At 36.9% G+C, this 13,741-nt stretch overlaps 1 protein-coding gene across 1 annotated transcript in view; it reads left to right on the top strand.

Moving 5' to 3' along the window:
• The window catches only part of LOC106870676 (periodic tryptophan protein 1 homolog), a 28,272-nt gene that overhangs the window by 9,299 nt on the left and 5,232 nt on the right, over positions 1 to 13,741 (top strand). The window contains exons 4-11 of the mRNA XM_089359214.1: positions 10 to 92; positions 2,087 to 2,183; positions 3,420 to 3,524; positions 6,473 to 6,594; positions 7,266 to 7,327; positions 8,730 to 8,826; positions 10,547 to 10,608; positions 12,726 to 12,840. Coding sequence (XP_089215340.1) covers positions 10 to 92; positions 2,087 to 2,183; positions 3,420 to 3,524; positions 6,473 to 6,594; positions 7,266 to 7,327; positions 8,730 to 8,826; positions 10,547 to 10,608; positions 12,726 to 12,840 — 743 coding nt within the window. The remainder of the gene's footprint in view (positions 1 to 9; positions 93 to 2,086; positions 2,184 to 3,419; positions 3,525 to 6,472; positions 6,595 to 7,265; positions 7,328 to 8,729; positions 8,827 to 10,546; positions 10,609 to 12,725; positions 12,841 to 13,741) is intronic.

Genomic DNA, 13,741 nt, shown 5'->3' with positions numbered 1-13,741 from the left:
TTCTGATAGAGTTCAATTTCCACAGTGGTATTGGTAATCTGGTGTATTTTGCTGACAATAAGGAAGATCCTTACATCAATGATCATGATGAGGTTAGTTTTCATGTTCAACAAATTTACATCATTATCATCATTGTCCTTTAATATCTGTTGTCCATGCTGGCATGGGTTGAATGGTTTGACCAGGGCTGGTAAGCTGAGGCACCAGACTCCAGTCTGATTTGGCATGGTTTCCACGGTTGGATGCCCTTCCTAACGCCAACCACGCCGAGAATGTAATGGATGCTTTTATGTGTCAATTTCACTTGGCTTGATGGAATAAGTAAAAAAATGTGTTTTCCAAGGAAGTTGATGATTGTCTAAATTAGAGACAATTATTTCATAGAGGAGTTCAATTCCTACAAGGAGTGAAGAATCTACCATTCTGGGCCCTCATTCTTTGTCTGAGAATGCAGAAGAGAAATAAAGTGATGTTGATGCTTTTTGACTGTTATTTCAATTTTACATTAATTAAATGGAGTTGCATTTCTTATTGTCTTTGTATAGCCCTGATTTGGCCTTGCTCAAGGGGACTGTAGTTTAAGACATTCCAACTTCAACCAACCTTTTGTATATCAGGATCTACATTTTTTAATAAAGCAGTACAGTATAATGTGAGAGATGCTTGGCTGCTATTTCTCGCATGTCAAGCCACTCTCTAATACCAGAGAGGCTCCCATCCTGGCTTAACATTTCTTGTGGTTGTTGAATGTGCTAAAGCTGTTATACCTCAGTAAACCAGCAATCTTTGTTGGTTAGGAAACAAACTGGAATATAATCTTGGAGAAGAATTTAATTACCTGCTATATAATCCAATACTCTGGACATGTTTATGTCTTATTAAATTGGTTCTTAGTTGGAGAGCAGATATTTATGTACTCTTTGAACTTTTATCCCATTAAGCTTGATGGGGTTGCTGCTAAATCTTAAGCTGTTCTGCCTAACTTGACAGAATTTTACTGACCAGGGAATATGCTATTTTCTTACTTCAAGACATTATATACCTCCCATACTAGAAATAAAATGTGTGATGCTTACATATGTCACAATGTTGATACTGAAGTGTTGATAATTTAGACATGTTTATGGAAACAAAGAACTTAAACAGCTTATGTTGTTATAACTACAGACAGCACTCTATATTGAGCCTTTTCGTAACACTAATTGTTGTTGCAAGTGTTTTTTTAATTGTTCCATGATGTGTTATAAAGTTCCCTTTTTGTGTTCACGTGAAACATTCTTTCTGCAGTATATGCAGCTTTCGTTTCCAATCCTCTGAATTTATACGGAATGGTTAGCACTCTGGATTCTGAATCCAGTGATCCGAGTTTATGTCTCTGTAGAACCTGAATTTCTTTTCTCTATAGGCACAGGCATGGTTGCGTGGTAAGAAGCTTCCTTCCTAACCATGTGGTTCTAGTTTCAGTCCCACTGCATAGCACCTTAGCAAGTGTCTTCTACTATAGCCTTGGGCAAAAGCCTTGTAAGTGGATTTGGTAGGCAGAAACTGAAAGAAGCTCATCATATATGTGTGTGTGTGTATAAATTTAATTAGAGGTTGTGTTAACCTCCTGAAGGCAGAAGTAAATCTCCCTACAACTCAGTCGCGCACCTGCATTTCACATTTTTTGTGTTTTATTGCATAAAGGTCACCAACTGCCTACCCTGAGTAATTACTGACAGCACCAGTACCGCCTGACTGGGCTTCGTGCCGGTGGCACGTAAAAGCACCCACTACACTCTTGGAGTGGTTGGCATTAGGAAGGGCATCCAGCTGTAGATACTCTGCCAAATCAGATTGGAGCCTGGTGTAGCTATCTGGTTCACCAGTCCTCAGTCAAATCGTCCAACCCATGCTAGCATGTAAAGCGGACGTTAAACGATAAGGATGATATATATAAATGTAATATATGTCTTATCATGCTGGTTGTTCCTGAACCCATTTAAATGTTAAGAACGATTGTTACACGGTAAAAACTTCGTTTGTAATCCATATACTCTTGAAGGAAATAATATGAATTGATTTGTTCTACATTTTTCTTTTTAAGCCTGACAGTGATGAAGAAAATGTGATGATAAAGCCAACAGACAACCTTATCGCTGTTGCACGAACAATAAAAGATGCCAGCTTACTAGAAGTTTATGGTAATTAAATTTGGTACTTTTTTTTAATTTGCTTAATAATTCTGCTCAACACTTTCTGGAAAGCCTATTTGTGTGTGTGTGTGTGTGTATCCAGTGCTACATAAAAAGCACCCAGCACACTCTCTTAGGTGATTGGCATTAGGAAGGGCATCAAACTGTGGAAACCAAACCAAATCAGACTGGAACCTGGTACAGCTTGCCAGCTCTGGTCAAATGATCCCAACCATGCTAGCCTGGAAAACAGACGTTAGATGATGTTAATCATCATCATCATTATTTTATGTCTGTCTTCCAAATGGCATGGGTTAGGCATTTGACAGGATCGAGGATTCTGCTGTGCTCCAATGTCTGCTTCGGCATAGTTTCCATGACTGGATGCTCTTTTTTATGGTCTTATCACTAATGAGGTTGCTATGTAACTCACAAGACTAGGATTCCTTTCAATGGAGTGGAACTATAGTAAAGAGAGAGGTGGCTTTATGTTATGCGATAAGAGGTTAATATGAAAGAAGGCTGCAGAACAAGTTTCTTACTGTAGAAAGGGTGCATGGCTTCTAGCATTATTCAAGAGTTGGCGAGAGTAATCACAGTGAAAACAGCAAATATATATATGTCCAGGCATGGCTGTGTGGTTTTGAGTAAGTGTTTTCTATTTTAACCTGAAGGTGGTAGCCACCAATACCTTGAATGTTTGGTAGATAGAAACTGTAAGAAGCACATCACTTATGTTTATATATATATAGTTTTTAACTTTTTTTTACCTAATATACAAGAATTCATAGACAAAAATTAAATATATCTCCTTATGGAGAGCATGATGGTTAATTGGTTTGTGTGTATCATTATGATGCTGTAGTGCATAAATATGAAACAATACCATTGAGAGATTTTGTCAGAATGAAAAATTGTTCCTAATCATGTTAGATAAATTTACAATTATGGACCATACTAGTCAGCTGTGTGTATATATATATATATATTTATATATATTGTGCTGGTATCACATCAAAAGCACCCAGTACATTCTATGGGGTGGTTGGTGTTAGGAAGGGCATCCAGCCATAGAAACCATATCTGAACAGAAAATGGAGCCTGATGCAGTCCTTGGCCTTGCCAGCTCTGGTCAAACCATCCAGCCCATGCCAACATGGAAAATACATGATGATGATGTTCATATGTGTGTGTGTTGTAGTTATGATTCATCTTATATAAATTCCTTACTTTATTTCTTTTCAGTCTATGATGAACCGGACAGTAATTTATTTGTTCATCATGATATCATACTGCCTTCTTTCCCACTGGCCGTAGAATGGCTGGATTATGATCCTAATGAAGAAACAGGTTAGTATAGTGTTTCTCTTATACTGTACCACATGTGTCTTTGTGTGTATGTATTTCTTAGCTTGCATTTATTTATATACCATATTTTAACATGTATAAAGAACCCTTTTTTGTCAAAAATTAGGTTGAAAAATATGGGAGTTTCTTATACATGGATAGTATTATAATCCTTTACAAAACCATTTTTTCTAAATTGCAAGCCCAAAAAATTAGGGAGTTCCTTATACACATTAATATACAGTGTGTGTGTGTGTATATATATATATATATATATATATATAGATATGCAGGGCAGGGAATCGTCAATTAGTAATAAAATTAATAATCAACAATTTTGCCGGGTAGCTCAGTATGAAAAAACCTTCTTCGGTAAAAAATTTATAATCATAAATATATAGGGATTGACAGTAACCTGCTTCTCCAACATACTGAGAATTCAGAAATAGCAGTCAAAGAACTACTGATTTCAAAACTACAAATTATTACTCCAGATTGATAGCGATATTTTTGATACACATGTTCACATGGTCAAAATTAACGTGAGTTATTTAGACATTAACAAATTTATTAGAATATTTAGCTGAAGATCAGAATAGAGTATTTTACTCTTAACTGTGAAACAATTGTACTAAATTAACTAAAGGCAAGTGTTTTTTACTCTTCTCTACTGTTTTTTGTTCTGTGTGTATCAAAAATATCGCTATCAATCTGGAGTAATAATTTGTAGTTTTGAAATCAGTAGTTCTTTGACTGCTATTTCTGAATTCTCAGTATGTTGGAGAAACAGGTTACTGTCAATCCCTATATATTTATGATTATAAATTTTTTACCGAAGAAGGTTTTTTCATACTGAGCTACCCGGCAAAATTGTTGATTATTAATTTTATTACTAATTGACGATTCCCTGCCCTGCATATCTATATTTTAATAATAACTCTAAGGTGGATAGTTTAACCACAGGAATTCGTACGAGTCTCTTTCCTGTGCAGGACTATTTCTGATACACACTGAATTGAAATTCATTAGGGCGAGGGATTTTGAACTTACTGGCCGATAAATTTCTTAACGTCTTCCTCACGTGGTATTGATGTTCACATGGTCAAAATTAACGTGAGTTATTTAGACATTAACAAATTTATTAGAATATTTAGCTGAAGATCAGAATAGAGTATTTTACTCTTAACTGTGAAACAATTGTACTAAATTAACTAAAGGCAAGTGTTTTTACTCTTCTCTACTGTTTTTTGTTCTGTGTGTATCAAAAATATCACTATCAATCTGGAGTAATAATTTGTAGTTTTGAAATCAGTAGTTCTTTGACTGCTATTTCTGAATTCTCAGTATGTTGGAGAAGCAGGTTACTGTCAATCCCTATATATTTATGATTATATATATATATATATATATATATATATTTATTAAAGATTAATAGAGAAGACAAAGTGTACCAGAAAGCAATTTATTGTCACAACAATTGTTTGGTCTTCATGATGCACTGCTCTTTAGTGGATGTGGAATGATGCAATGTACAGTACAAAGAAGACTCCTCAGGTGTATAATATGCTTTTAAGTGTAGAGATTTACACTTCAGTTTCATTGTATTGAGAGATTCTGTCATTTCAGGTAGATGTTTTAAAAAAAAATACTCATCCACCTGAACTGACAGAATCTCTCAATACAATGAAACTGAAGTGTAAATCTCTACACTTAAAAGCATATTATACACCTGAAGAGTCTTCTTTGCACCGTATGTTGCATCATTCCACGCCCACTAGAGACCAGTGCATTTTGAAGACGAAACAATTGTTGTGACAATAAATTGCTTTTTGGTACAGTCCATCTTCTCTATTAATCTCTAGTCTGTACCTTACATGCACCTTGGAATTCTTGGAAGTTAATCCAACGATGACCACAAAGTATCACTGATGACCCCTGGTAGCCATAGGTGGTGAATGTGCTCCGCAGACACATGACCTGGGATTTAACTTGAAGCAAGGTTTTGATACTGTGTTTAATGCATAATTTCAAAACTTTTAAATTCGACTTATATATTTATATATATATATATAACTATATATGTGTGTGTGAGTATATATATATATATATATATATATATATTTAATTATATGTATTTATTCTATCCTAATAAATAATAATTCGGATAGAATAAATGGGTTAATAGAAACCAAGGTAGCAAAGATCACAAAATAACTGTGGTGTAATTCTTGTTAGTGAGGCAGAAACTCCTTGATATTTTGGGTATTTGAGTATATTTAAAAATTTAAGGAATGGAGAAAACGCATGTTATAACTGCATACTTTATTCCGACATATGTTTCGAAGAATTACAATTTATGCGATCCATAGGAATCGGCGATGTTAAAAATGTAAACTTCTCCTCAGGGAAATGTATGGGAATCATCTTAAACGTAAGATGATTCCCATACATTTCCCTGAGGAGAAGTTTACATTTTTAACATCGCCGATTCCTATGGATCGCATAAATTGTAATTCTTCGAAACATATGTTGGAATAAAGTATGCAGTTATAACATGTGTTTTCTCCATTCCTTAAATTTTTATATATATATATATTTTTTCACATCTACATAACAGTCTCAGAGACCCTGCAATGTCCATGGCTACAGCCCTTCTGTCTTTGATTAAGCTATTAAAGCAATGCTGATTCTGCAGTGAGAGCTGGGTTATTTGTAGTCTGGTGTAGATATAGATTGAAGAAAACTTAATGTTTGCTTTACTGACGTCAGATAAACATATGTCAAAGCTTGAGGCAGTAAAGTTTATAAAAGTGTAAGACAGGTCCCTGAGACAGTTTGGTTTATTGAAAGAGAGACTGTAGGGACCTGAGACTGAGTTACAGGAGAAACATGAAAATTGAAACACTTTGGTTTACAGTGTTTTTATCATGTTTAATGTTTTTTGTTGTCAGGTAATTATGTAGCCCTTGGTTCCATGAATCCAACTATTGATATTTGGGATCTAGACTTGATTGACAGTCTTGAGCCAGTTTTTACCCTTGGCACCAATCAAAGTAAGAAGAAAAACAAAAAGGTATGTCTGGCTTTTTTTTTTTTTTTATAATGCAAATCACAGTTATTTCATCCAAAATTCTCTCTCATTAAACTCATTTGGTTGTTGTTCATCTTGAGCTTCTGTTGGTTAATGCCCATACGAAATATATAGACAGGTGAAATTTCTAGAAGGCACTAGTTCTAAGAAGAAAAGTAGAAAAGAGTTTGTATGAAGGTGATGGTGTAAGAAGGAGGGGTAACTGCATTAGATGTAGCTATAGTTAAAAGCAAATTAATATGCTAGATTAATGAGCTTAGTGAAATGAAATCTTTAGCATTAATGACTATTTTTGTTAATGAAACAAGGGAAAAGGGAACTCATTTATGATTATGGCAAACAGAAGCAAGTAGCTGCAGAAGACAACATTTTTTTTTTTTTCCTGCATAGAAACAACATAGGATTAAGAGGATGCTTTAGTCTTTCTAAAAGCATAGCAACCTCTCGTACCATTACAAGAACACCCAGTATTCTCTGTTGGTAGGAAGGCAATCCAGCCATAGAAACCATGCCTAATTTTGTCTATGTTTTAGATTTGTGTACAGTTAGAAGTAATAACAATCAAGTCAAATCTAATATATCAATCTTCATTTTAAATATACATCATCATAGCTCTTACATGAAGAGATTCCTTTTTATATTTTTATTTCCAGAAAGGTTCTGTGCTGGGACATTCTGATGCAGTTCTAGATTTAGCATGGAATCAAAACAGCAGGTCTGTAAACATAATATATGTTTATAATATATACATCTTTTGTACATGTGTGTGCTTATAATGTATATCTTTTATATATGTGTAGCGTACTTCTCTCTCTTTTTCTCTCTCTCTCTCTCTCTCTCTGTTAAATATACACGAGTGCGGACGTAGTGGTTAACAGCTAGCCTTCGGCCGTATCTTTGGACCCTGTTGTATCCACCACTCTGGTTGGTTGGTATTGGCATATTTTTGTCTCTTGTTCTATCTCGCGCCAGGGTGCAACCCAACCAATCACAGCCTTCAGATAAGGTTGCATGGGACAGTCTTTCTGAACCCTTGATTTGGTAGATGGAAACTATGTGGAAGCCCATTGTGTGTGTGTGTGTTTGTATGTATATATACATATGTGTGAATCTTTGTGTCTGTGTTTGTTGCACTGCCTCCCTACCCAATGCTTGACAACCAGTGTTGGCTTTTAACAGCCTCATAACTTAGCAGTTCAAGTGAAGGCATTTGACTTAGTGTTTATGGTGTTTGACTTGCAATCGGAAGGCTATCAGTTCCATTCCCAGTGGTGCATTGTGTCCTTCAATAAAACATTTGATTTCACATTGGTCCAGTCAACCAAGCTGGAAATATTAAGTCGTGCCTCTATTTCAAAGGTCCAGCCTTGTCACACCAAATCTCCCTGAGAACTAAATTAAGGGCACACGTGTCTGTGGAGTGCTCAGCCACTTGCACATTAATTTCGTGAGCAGGCTGTTCTATTGATTGGATCAACTGGAACACTCGTCATCATAACCAATGGAGAACTTGGCAATAACACAGTAATTCAGCAAAAGAGACTGATACAATAAATGCCAGACTTAAAAAAAACCTAAATACTGTGGACGATTTGTTCAACTAAGATGCTTAAAGGCAATGCAAGACTACATGACTGCAGTCCAGTGACTGAAACCAGTAAATGATACATACTGGCTTGTCCTTTACAGGTGCCAGTGCCTTGTACAATGCACTCACACTGGTGCTGCACAAATGCACCCAAGCTGGTGTCACGTAAAAAGCACCCAGCACACAGTGATGTGGTTGGCACTAGGAAGGGCATCCAATCATAGAAACCATGTCACGACAGACAATTGTAGTCTGGACAGCTGACCAGCTCCATGTCAGACTGTCCAACCCATGCCAGCATGGAAAACAGATGTTAATTGATGATGATGAAAGACGAAGTTGACCTCAGTGGGATTTGAACATGGAAAACAGATCAGAACAAACACAATAAAGCTTTCTATGTAACATTCTAATATGATTCTGTTAAGCTACTATCTTGCTTTATTATGATATTCAATTATAGTTGTTTTTATTTAATGCTGTATAAACTATATATTTCTTAATGGTACCAGCCTTTTTATTTTTCTAGAAATGTTCTGGCCAGTGCATCTGCTGATTTTACTGTTGGTTTGTGGGACTTGACAGAGGCCAAAGCTGTATCTTCCATCAGAAAACATGAAGAAAAAGTAGGATTTATTTTTGTTTTCTATATCATTGAGAAGATCAGTTCAAAGATTATGCCCTTATCCTCATAAATTTATAGATTTATGCAAATAAGAGAAAAACACTTTATCTTCATTATGTTATTTGCTTAGTGGAATGGTACAGTTGGTAAAGTATCCAGGCAAAATACCTTACAGTATTATATTTTTTAACAGTCTAGTGAGTTGTTCCTCTTTGTCAGTCTCTATATTTGTTTCTCATTTTGAGTGTAGTTCTTAGCACCTACAACATCATCTAGCTTTTCAATTTTATTTCAAATGTGGCTTTGTGGTTAGGCACAGGTGCAGTTTTTTTTTCCCCTCCATCACATTGTTTCAACTTCTGCCCCACTGCATGACACATTGACCAAATGAGCCGACCAGAGCTTTGTGAGTGGATTTGGTTGACAGAAACTGAAAGAAGCTCATCATGTGTGTGTGTATATATATATATATATATATATATATATATATATATAGTTTTTTTATTAAGCTGCAAAAACATCACAAAAACTGTTGGACAGTTGTGATCAAGAATCACAATTGTTCAACAAACAGGAACGTGAAACTCTGAGTAACTGTTTTTGTGATGTTTTTGCAGCTTTAATAAAAAACATATTACTCTACCTTTGGTATTCAGGTGCCATTTGTAGCACCTTGTTTTGCATTTATGTACTTATTCGTGTATATATATATATATATATATATATATATATACACACACACCTGTGTGTGGTTAGGTGTCTCCTAGTCTTGACATTGTTTGATAGTTGTAAACAAGTGTCCCTGTCATGGTGATAGGAATTATAATCAACCATAGATCTACCTTGACAAATTCCATCCAACCCATGCAAGCAAGGAAAAGAGGATATTAAAACAATGATGATAGCCAAGGAGTAGTTGTGTCTATGATCCTCACAGGTGAGAGTTATAGAGAAATCGTTGTAGTGCAAAACTTTTTCTTAATATTCTTAATTATTGTTTTTATCATGTTGTGAAGCAAGACCAGTATCTCTTGTTGGAAAATATATTGATGGCTTCTGTTCGTGGTTGTAGGGTAAGTGAGGTCGTAGGTTACCTGTGCATATGCGAGGGCTGAGTATCTGTAAGCCGACATGAATAGTAAGGAGATGTTAGATGGAGGATGAATAGAGCATAGCAGTTTGTTTGTTTGTGACAAGACACGGTATTGATGATGAGTAGGAGTGGACCCAGGTGCAGCTGTATACAACAAACTAGTTCAGGGGAAATGCAGTGATGAGGGGACAGTGTGTCTGGGCCAGAGGTTGTAGTTTATTGGTGGGGTCTTTGACATGTTACTACACAGTGTTGTGCTCCTGGATAAAGCACATTAATCAGTTCATAACATTCTGATTGGTCAAGAAGCTCCATTGTTATTTAGACCCCAGTTAGTTCTGACCAAGTATGATGATGATGTGTCTTGGACTCTAAATTATGTAATGCGATTTTTTTTTTATGCCCTATTGAAGATTTAGCAGAGGTTTTTTCTTTCGCTGATGGCAAGTAATAGCTTGAAGAAAATTCATATATAAAAAGCTTCAATAGTGTACATTTTTTTTTTAATTGTCACACTCATGCCCTAATAAAGAAGCTTTAGAGAAAGCTTTTTTTTTTTCTGCTTTTATTTGCTTTATATAAATGTAGTCTTCACTTTGATAAATATTCCATGTTTTCTTTATTATAGGTGCAGTGTGTGAAATGGCATCCTGCTGAACAACAGACCTTATTAACTGGTTCTTTTGATAGGTAAGCTTTCCCCTCTTTTTCTGTCCACCCATCATTATCATCATCATTCAGCATCTGTTTTCCATGCCAGCATGGGTAAGACGGTTTGACTGGGGCTGGTAAGACAAATAACTGCAATGGGCTCCAGTTTGATTTAACTTTGGTTTTTACAGCTGGATACCCTTCCTAATGCCAACCACAACCACAGAATGTACTGGGTGCCTTTTGTGTGTCACTGGTACTGACCACAACTAAGATTTCACTTAATTTGACATGCTTTCTCAAGCGCAGCAAATCACCAAAGGTCTCAGTCACTCACCATCACCTCCATGAGATTCAACATTTCCCTCCACAGTTATACACAATTATATTTTTGCCTTGTTGGTAGCAGGGTCTTCATTTGTATATTTAGCCTTTTAGTTGCAAGGGGTGTCAAACCATTCAACCTATGCCAGCATAGAACTTTGACAATAAATGACAATCATATCATCATCATCATCATTGTTTAACGTCCACTTTTCATGCTAGCATGGGTTGGACGATTTGACTGAGGACTGGTGGACCAGGTGGCTACACCAGGCTCCAATCTGATTTGGCAGAGTTTCTACAACTGGATGCCCTTCCTAACGCCAAACACTCCAAGAGTGTAGTGGGTGCTTTTATGTGCCACCAGCACGAAGGCCAGTCAGGCAGTACTGGCAACAACCACGCTCGAAATGGTGAATTTTACGTGCCACCTACACAGGGGCCAGTCCAAGCCAAATGAGACCATGGTCATGGTCAATGCTAGTGTTACATAACTAGCACCTATGCTGGTGGCATGTAAGAAGCATCCACTACACTCTTGGAGTGGTTAGCGTTAGGAAGGGTATCCAGCTGTAGAAACCACGCCAAATCAGATTGGAACCTGGTGCAGCTCCCCAACTTACCAGTTTTCAGTCAAACTATCCAATCCATGCTAGCATGGAAAACAGACGTTAAATGATGATATGAATATGTGTGTGTTATTGTGTCTACTTGTTTTGGCATCATGTGATAGTGGTAAATGAATATCACTGTCATATAAGCAGTGTCATTCATTTCCAGTATTTTGTGAGAACTTAACTGGCTATGGGGAAATATTACATGTCTGTATGTATGAACTTGTTACCAATCCAAATACGCTTGAGCCATATTCGAATCCATAAGAAAGCCATTCGCAATATTTTTGTCATGGAGACAATTTCTCTCTGTAGATTTGTTGTTGGCACTCCGTCGCTTACGACGTCGAGGGTTCCAGTTGATCCAATCAACGGAACAGCCTGCTCGTGAAATTAACGTGCAAGTGGCTGAGCACTCCATAGACACGTGTACCCTTAACGTAGTTCTCGGGGATATTCAGCGTGACACAGTGTGACAAGGCTGACCCTTTGAATTACAGGCACAACAGAAAGTAAGAGTGAGAGAAAGTTGTGGTGAAAGAGTACAACAGGGTTCGCCACCATCCCCTGCCGGAGCCTCGTGGAGCTTTAGGTGTTTTCACTCAATAAACACTCACAACGCCCAGGCTGGGAATCGAAACTGCGATCCTACGTCCGCAAGTCCACTGCCCTAGCCACTGGGCCATTGCACCGCCACTTTTGACTTTTGTCATGGAGACAATTTCTCTCTGTAGATAAATAGGTGTAAATGCAACAAGTCATATGGATACATGCATTTCAAAGCCATCATCTCCTCTTCAGCATCACTCACTGGAGTTGGGTGGCATTGCAAACTGACAAAGAAATGGGTCTCGTTATATTCCAGTTAGCATACAGGGATTGGTTGTGCTAATCAGCAGCTTGGCCGTAATAAAATACAAATTGGAAGTGCTAAGCAGCAGTATGTACAAATATAAACTTGTTACTAGTTGAAATATGCTTGTGGCACATTTGAAACCATAGGAAAACCATTCACTGTATTTTTTGTCATGGGGAAAATTTCAAAGATATTCAGTATCATCATCATCTTACGCCCATTTTGCATGCTGGCATGGGTATGTATGTATATATATATATATATCAGTCTCACTGTGTGGATCCTTGAGCAAGTGTCTCATTTGTTGATTCTACATACATATATATGTACATTGAATATCTTACATTTTTTATCTTCAACAGTACTGTACGATTATTTGACTGCCGGGATGCTGGTTACAACCACAAGACTTGGTCATTTTCTGGATCAGAAATAGAACGCGTTGTCTGGAACCATTACAATCCTTATTTCTTTTATGTAAGTATTTTGGGGTTGGTGTTTTTCTTCTTCTTTTTTTAGCATCTTTGAAATAAAGGCCTCATAATGAGGTATGTCTTTTGATTTAAATTTATCATCATCATTTAATGTCTGTTGTCCATGCTGGCATGGGTTGAACAGTTTGACCAGGGCTAGCAAGCTGGAAGGCTGCACCAGACTCCATTCTGATTTGGCATAGTTTTCTATGGCTGGATGCCCTTCCTAACACCAACCACTCCAAGAGTGTAACGGGTGCTTTTGCGTGGCACCGGTATCTTCCACGACTGCGATTTTGCTTGGCTTGATGAGTCTTCTCACATGCAACATAATGTCAAAGGTGTTGGTCATTGCCTCTGTGAGGCCCAACACTCAAAAGGTAATCAGCCACTTTGCCTCCGTGAGGCCCAACACGCAAAAGGAACTCAGCCACCATGAGGCCCGCTCAATAATTTACTAAAATGATGTTTTAATCAATTACAATATGGGGATTGTAAACCTGATTAGCTCATTGTTATTGTTTGGTCCTGCTTCAGCTTTCGTCAAGTTGGTTGCTGTAATTAGCAAATCAAGCAATAGTTTTATCGTTAGTTTATTAAAATTATTGCTGACAGAATCATTAGAGCATTGGAAGAAATGCCTTGCTATTTCTTCCAGCTCAGTTCAATTTTGCCTTTTACCCATCCAGGGTTGATAAAATAAAGTAACATTGAAGACCTCGGGATTGATATAATTGACTAACCTCTCCCTCTCAATAATTACTAGACTTGTACTTAAATTAGAAATTGTTATAGTTGTTGTTATTGTTCTGCAGTGTTGTTTATCACCAGGTAAACCTAAGTTCAGCTGGCCTATGATCAGAGGGGTTCTAGCCATGGCCATCTCAATATCCCTACATTATCCA

This window comes from Octopus bimaculoides, chromosome 1 (assembly GCF_046866305.1).
Source record: "Octopus bimaculoides isolate indiv1 chromosome 1, ASM4686630v1, whole genome shotgun sequence".
Classification (NCBI taxonomy): Eukaryota; Metazoa; Mollusca; class Cephalopoda; order Octopoda; family Octopodidae; genus Octopus; species Octopus bimaculoides.
The sequence above is the reverse complement of the archived record's forward strand: the minus strand, read 5'-3'. Positions and strand labels throughout refer to the sequence as shown.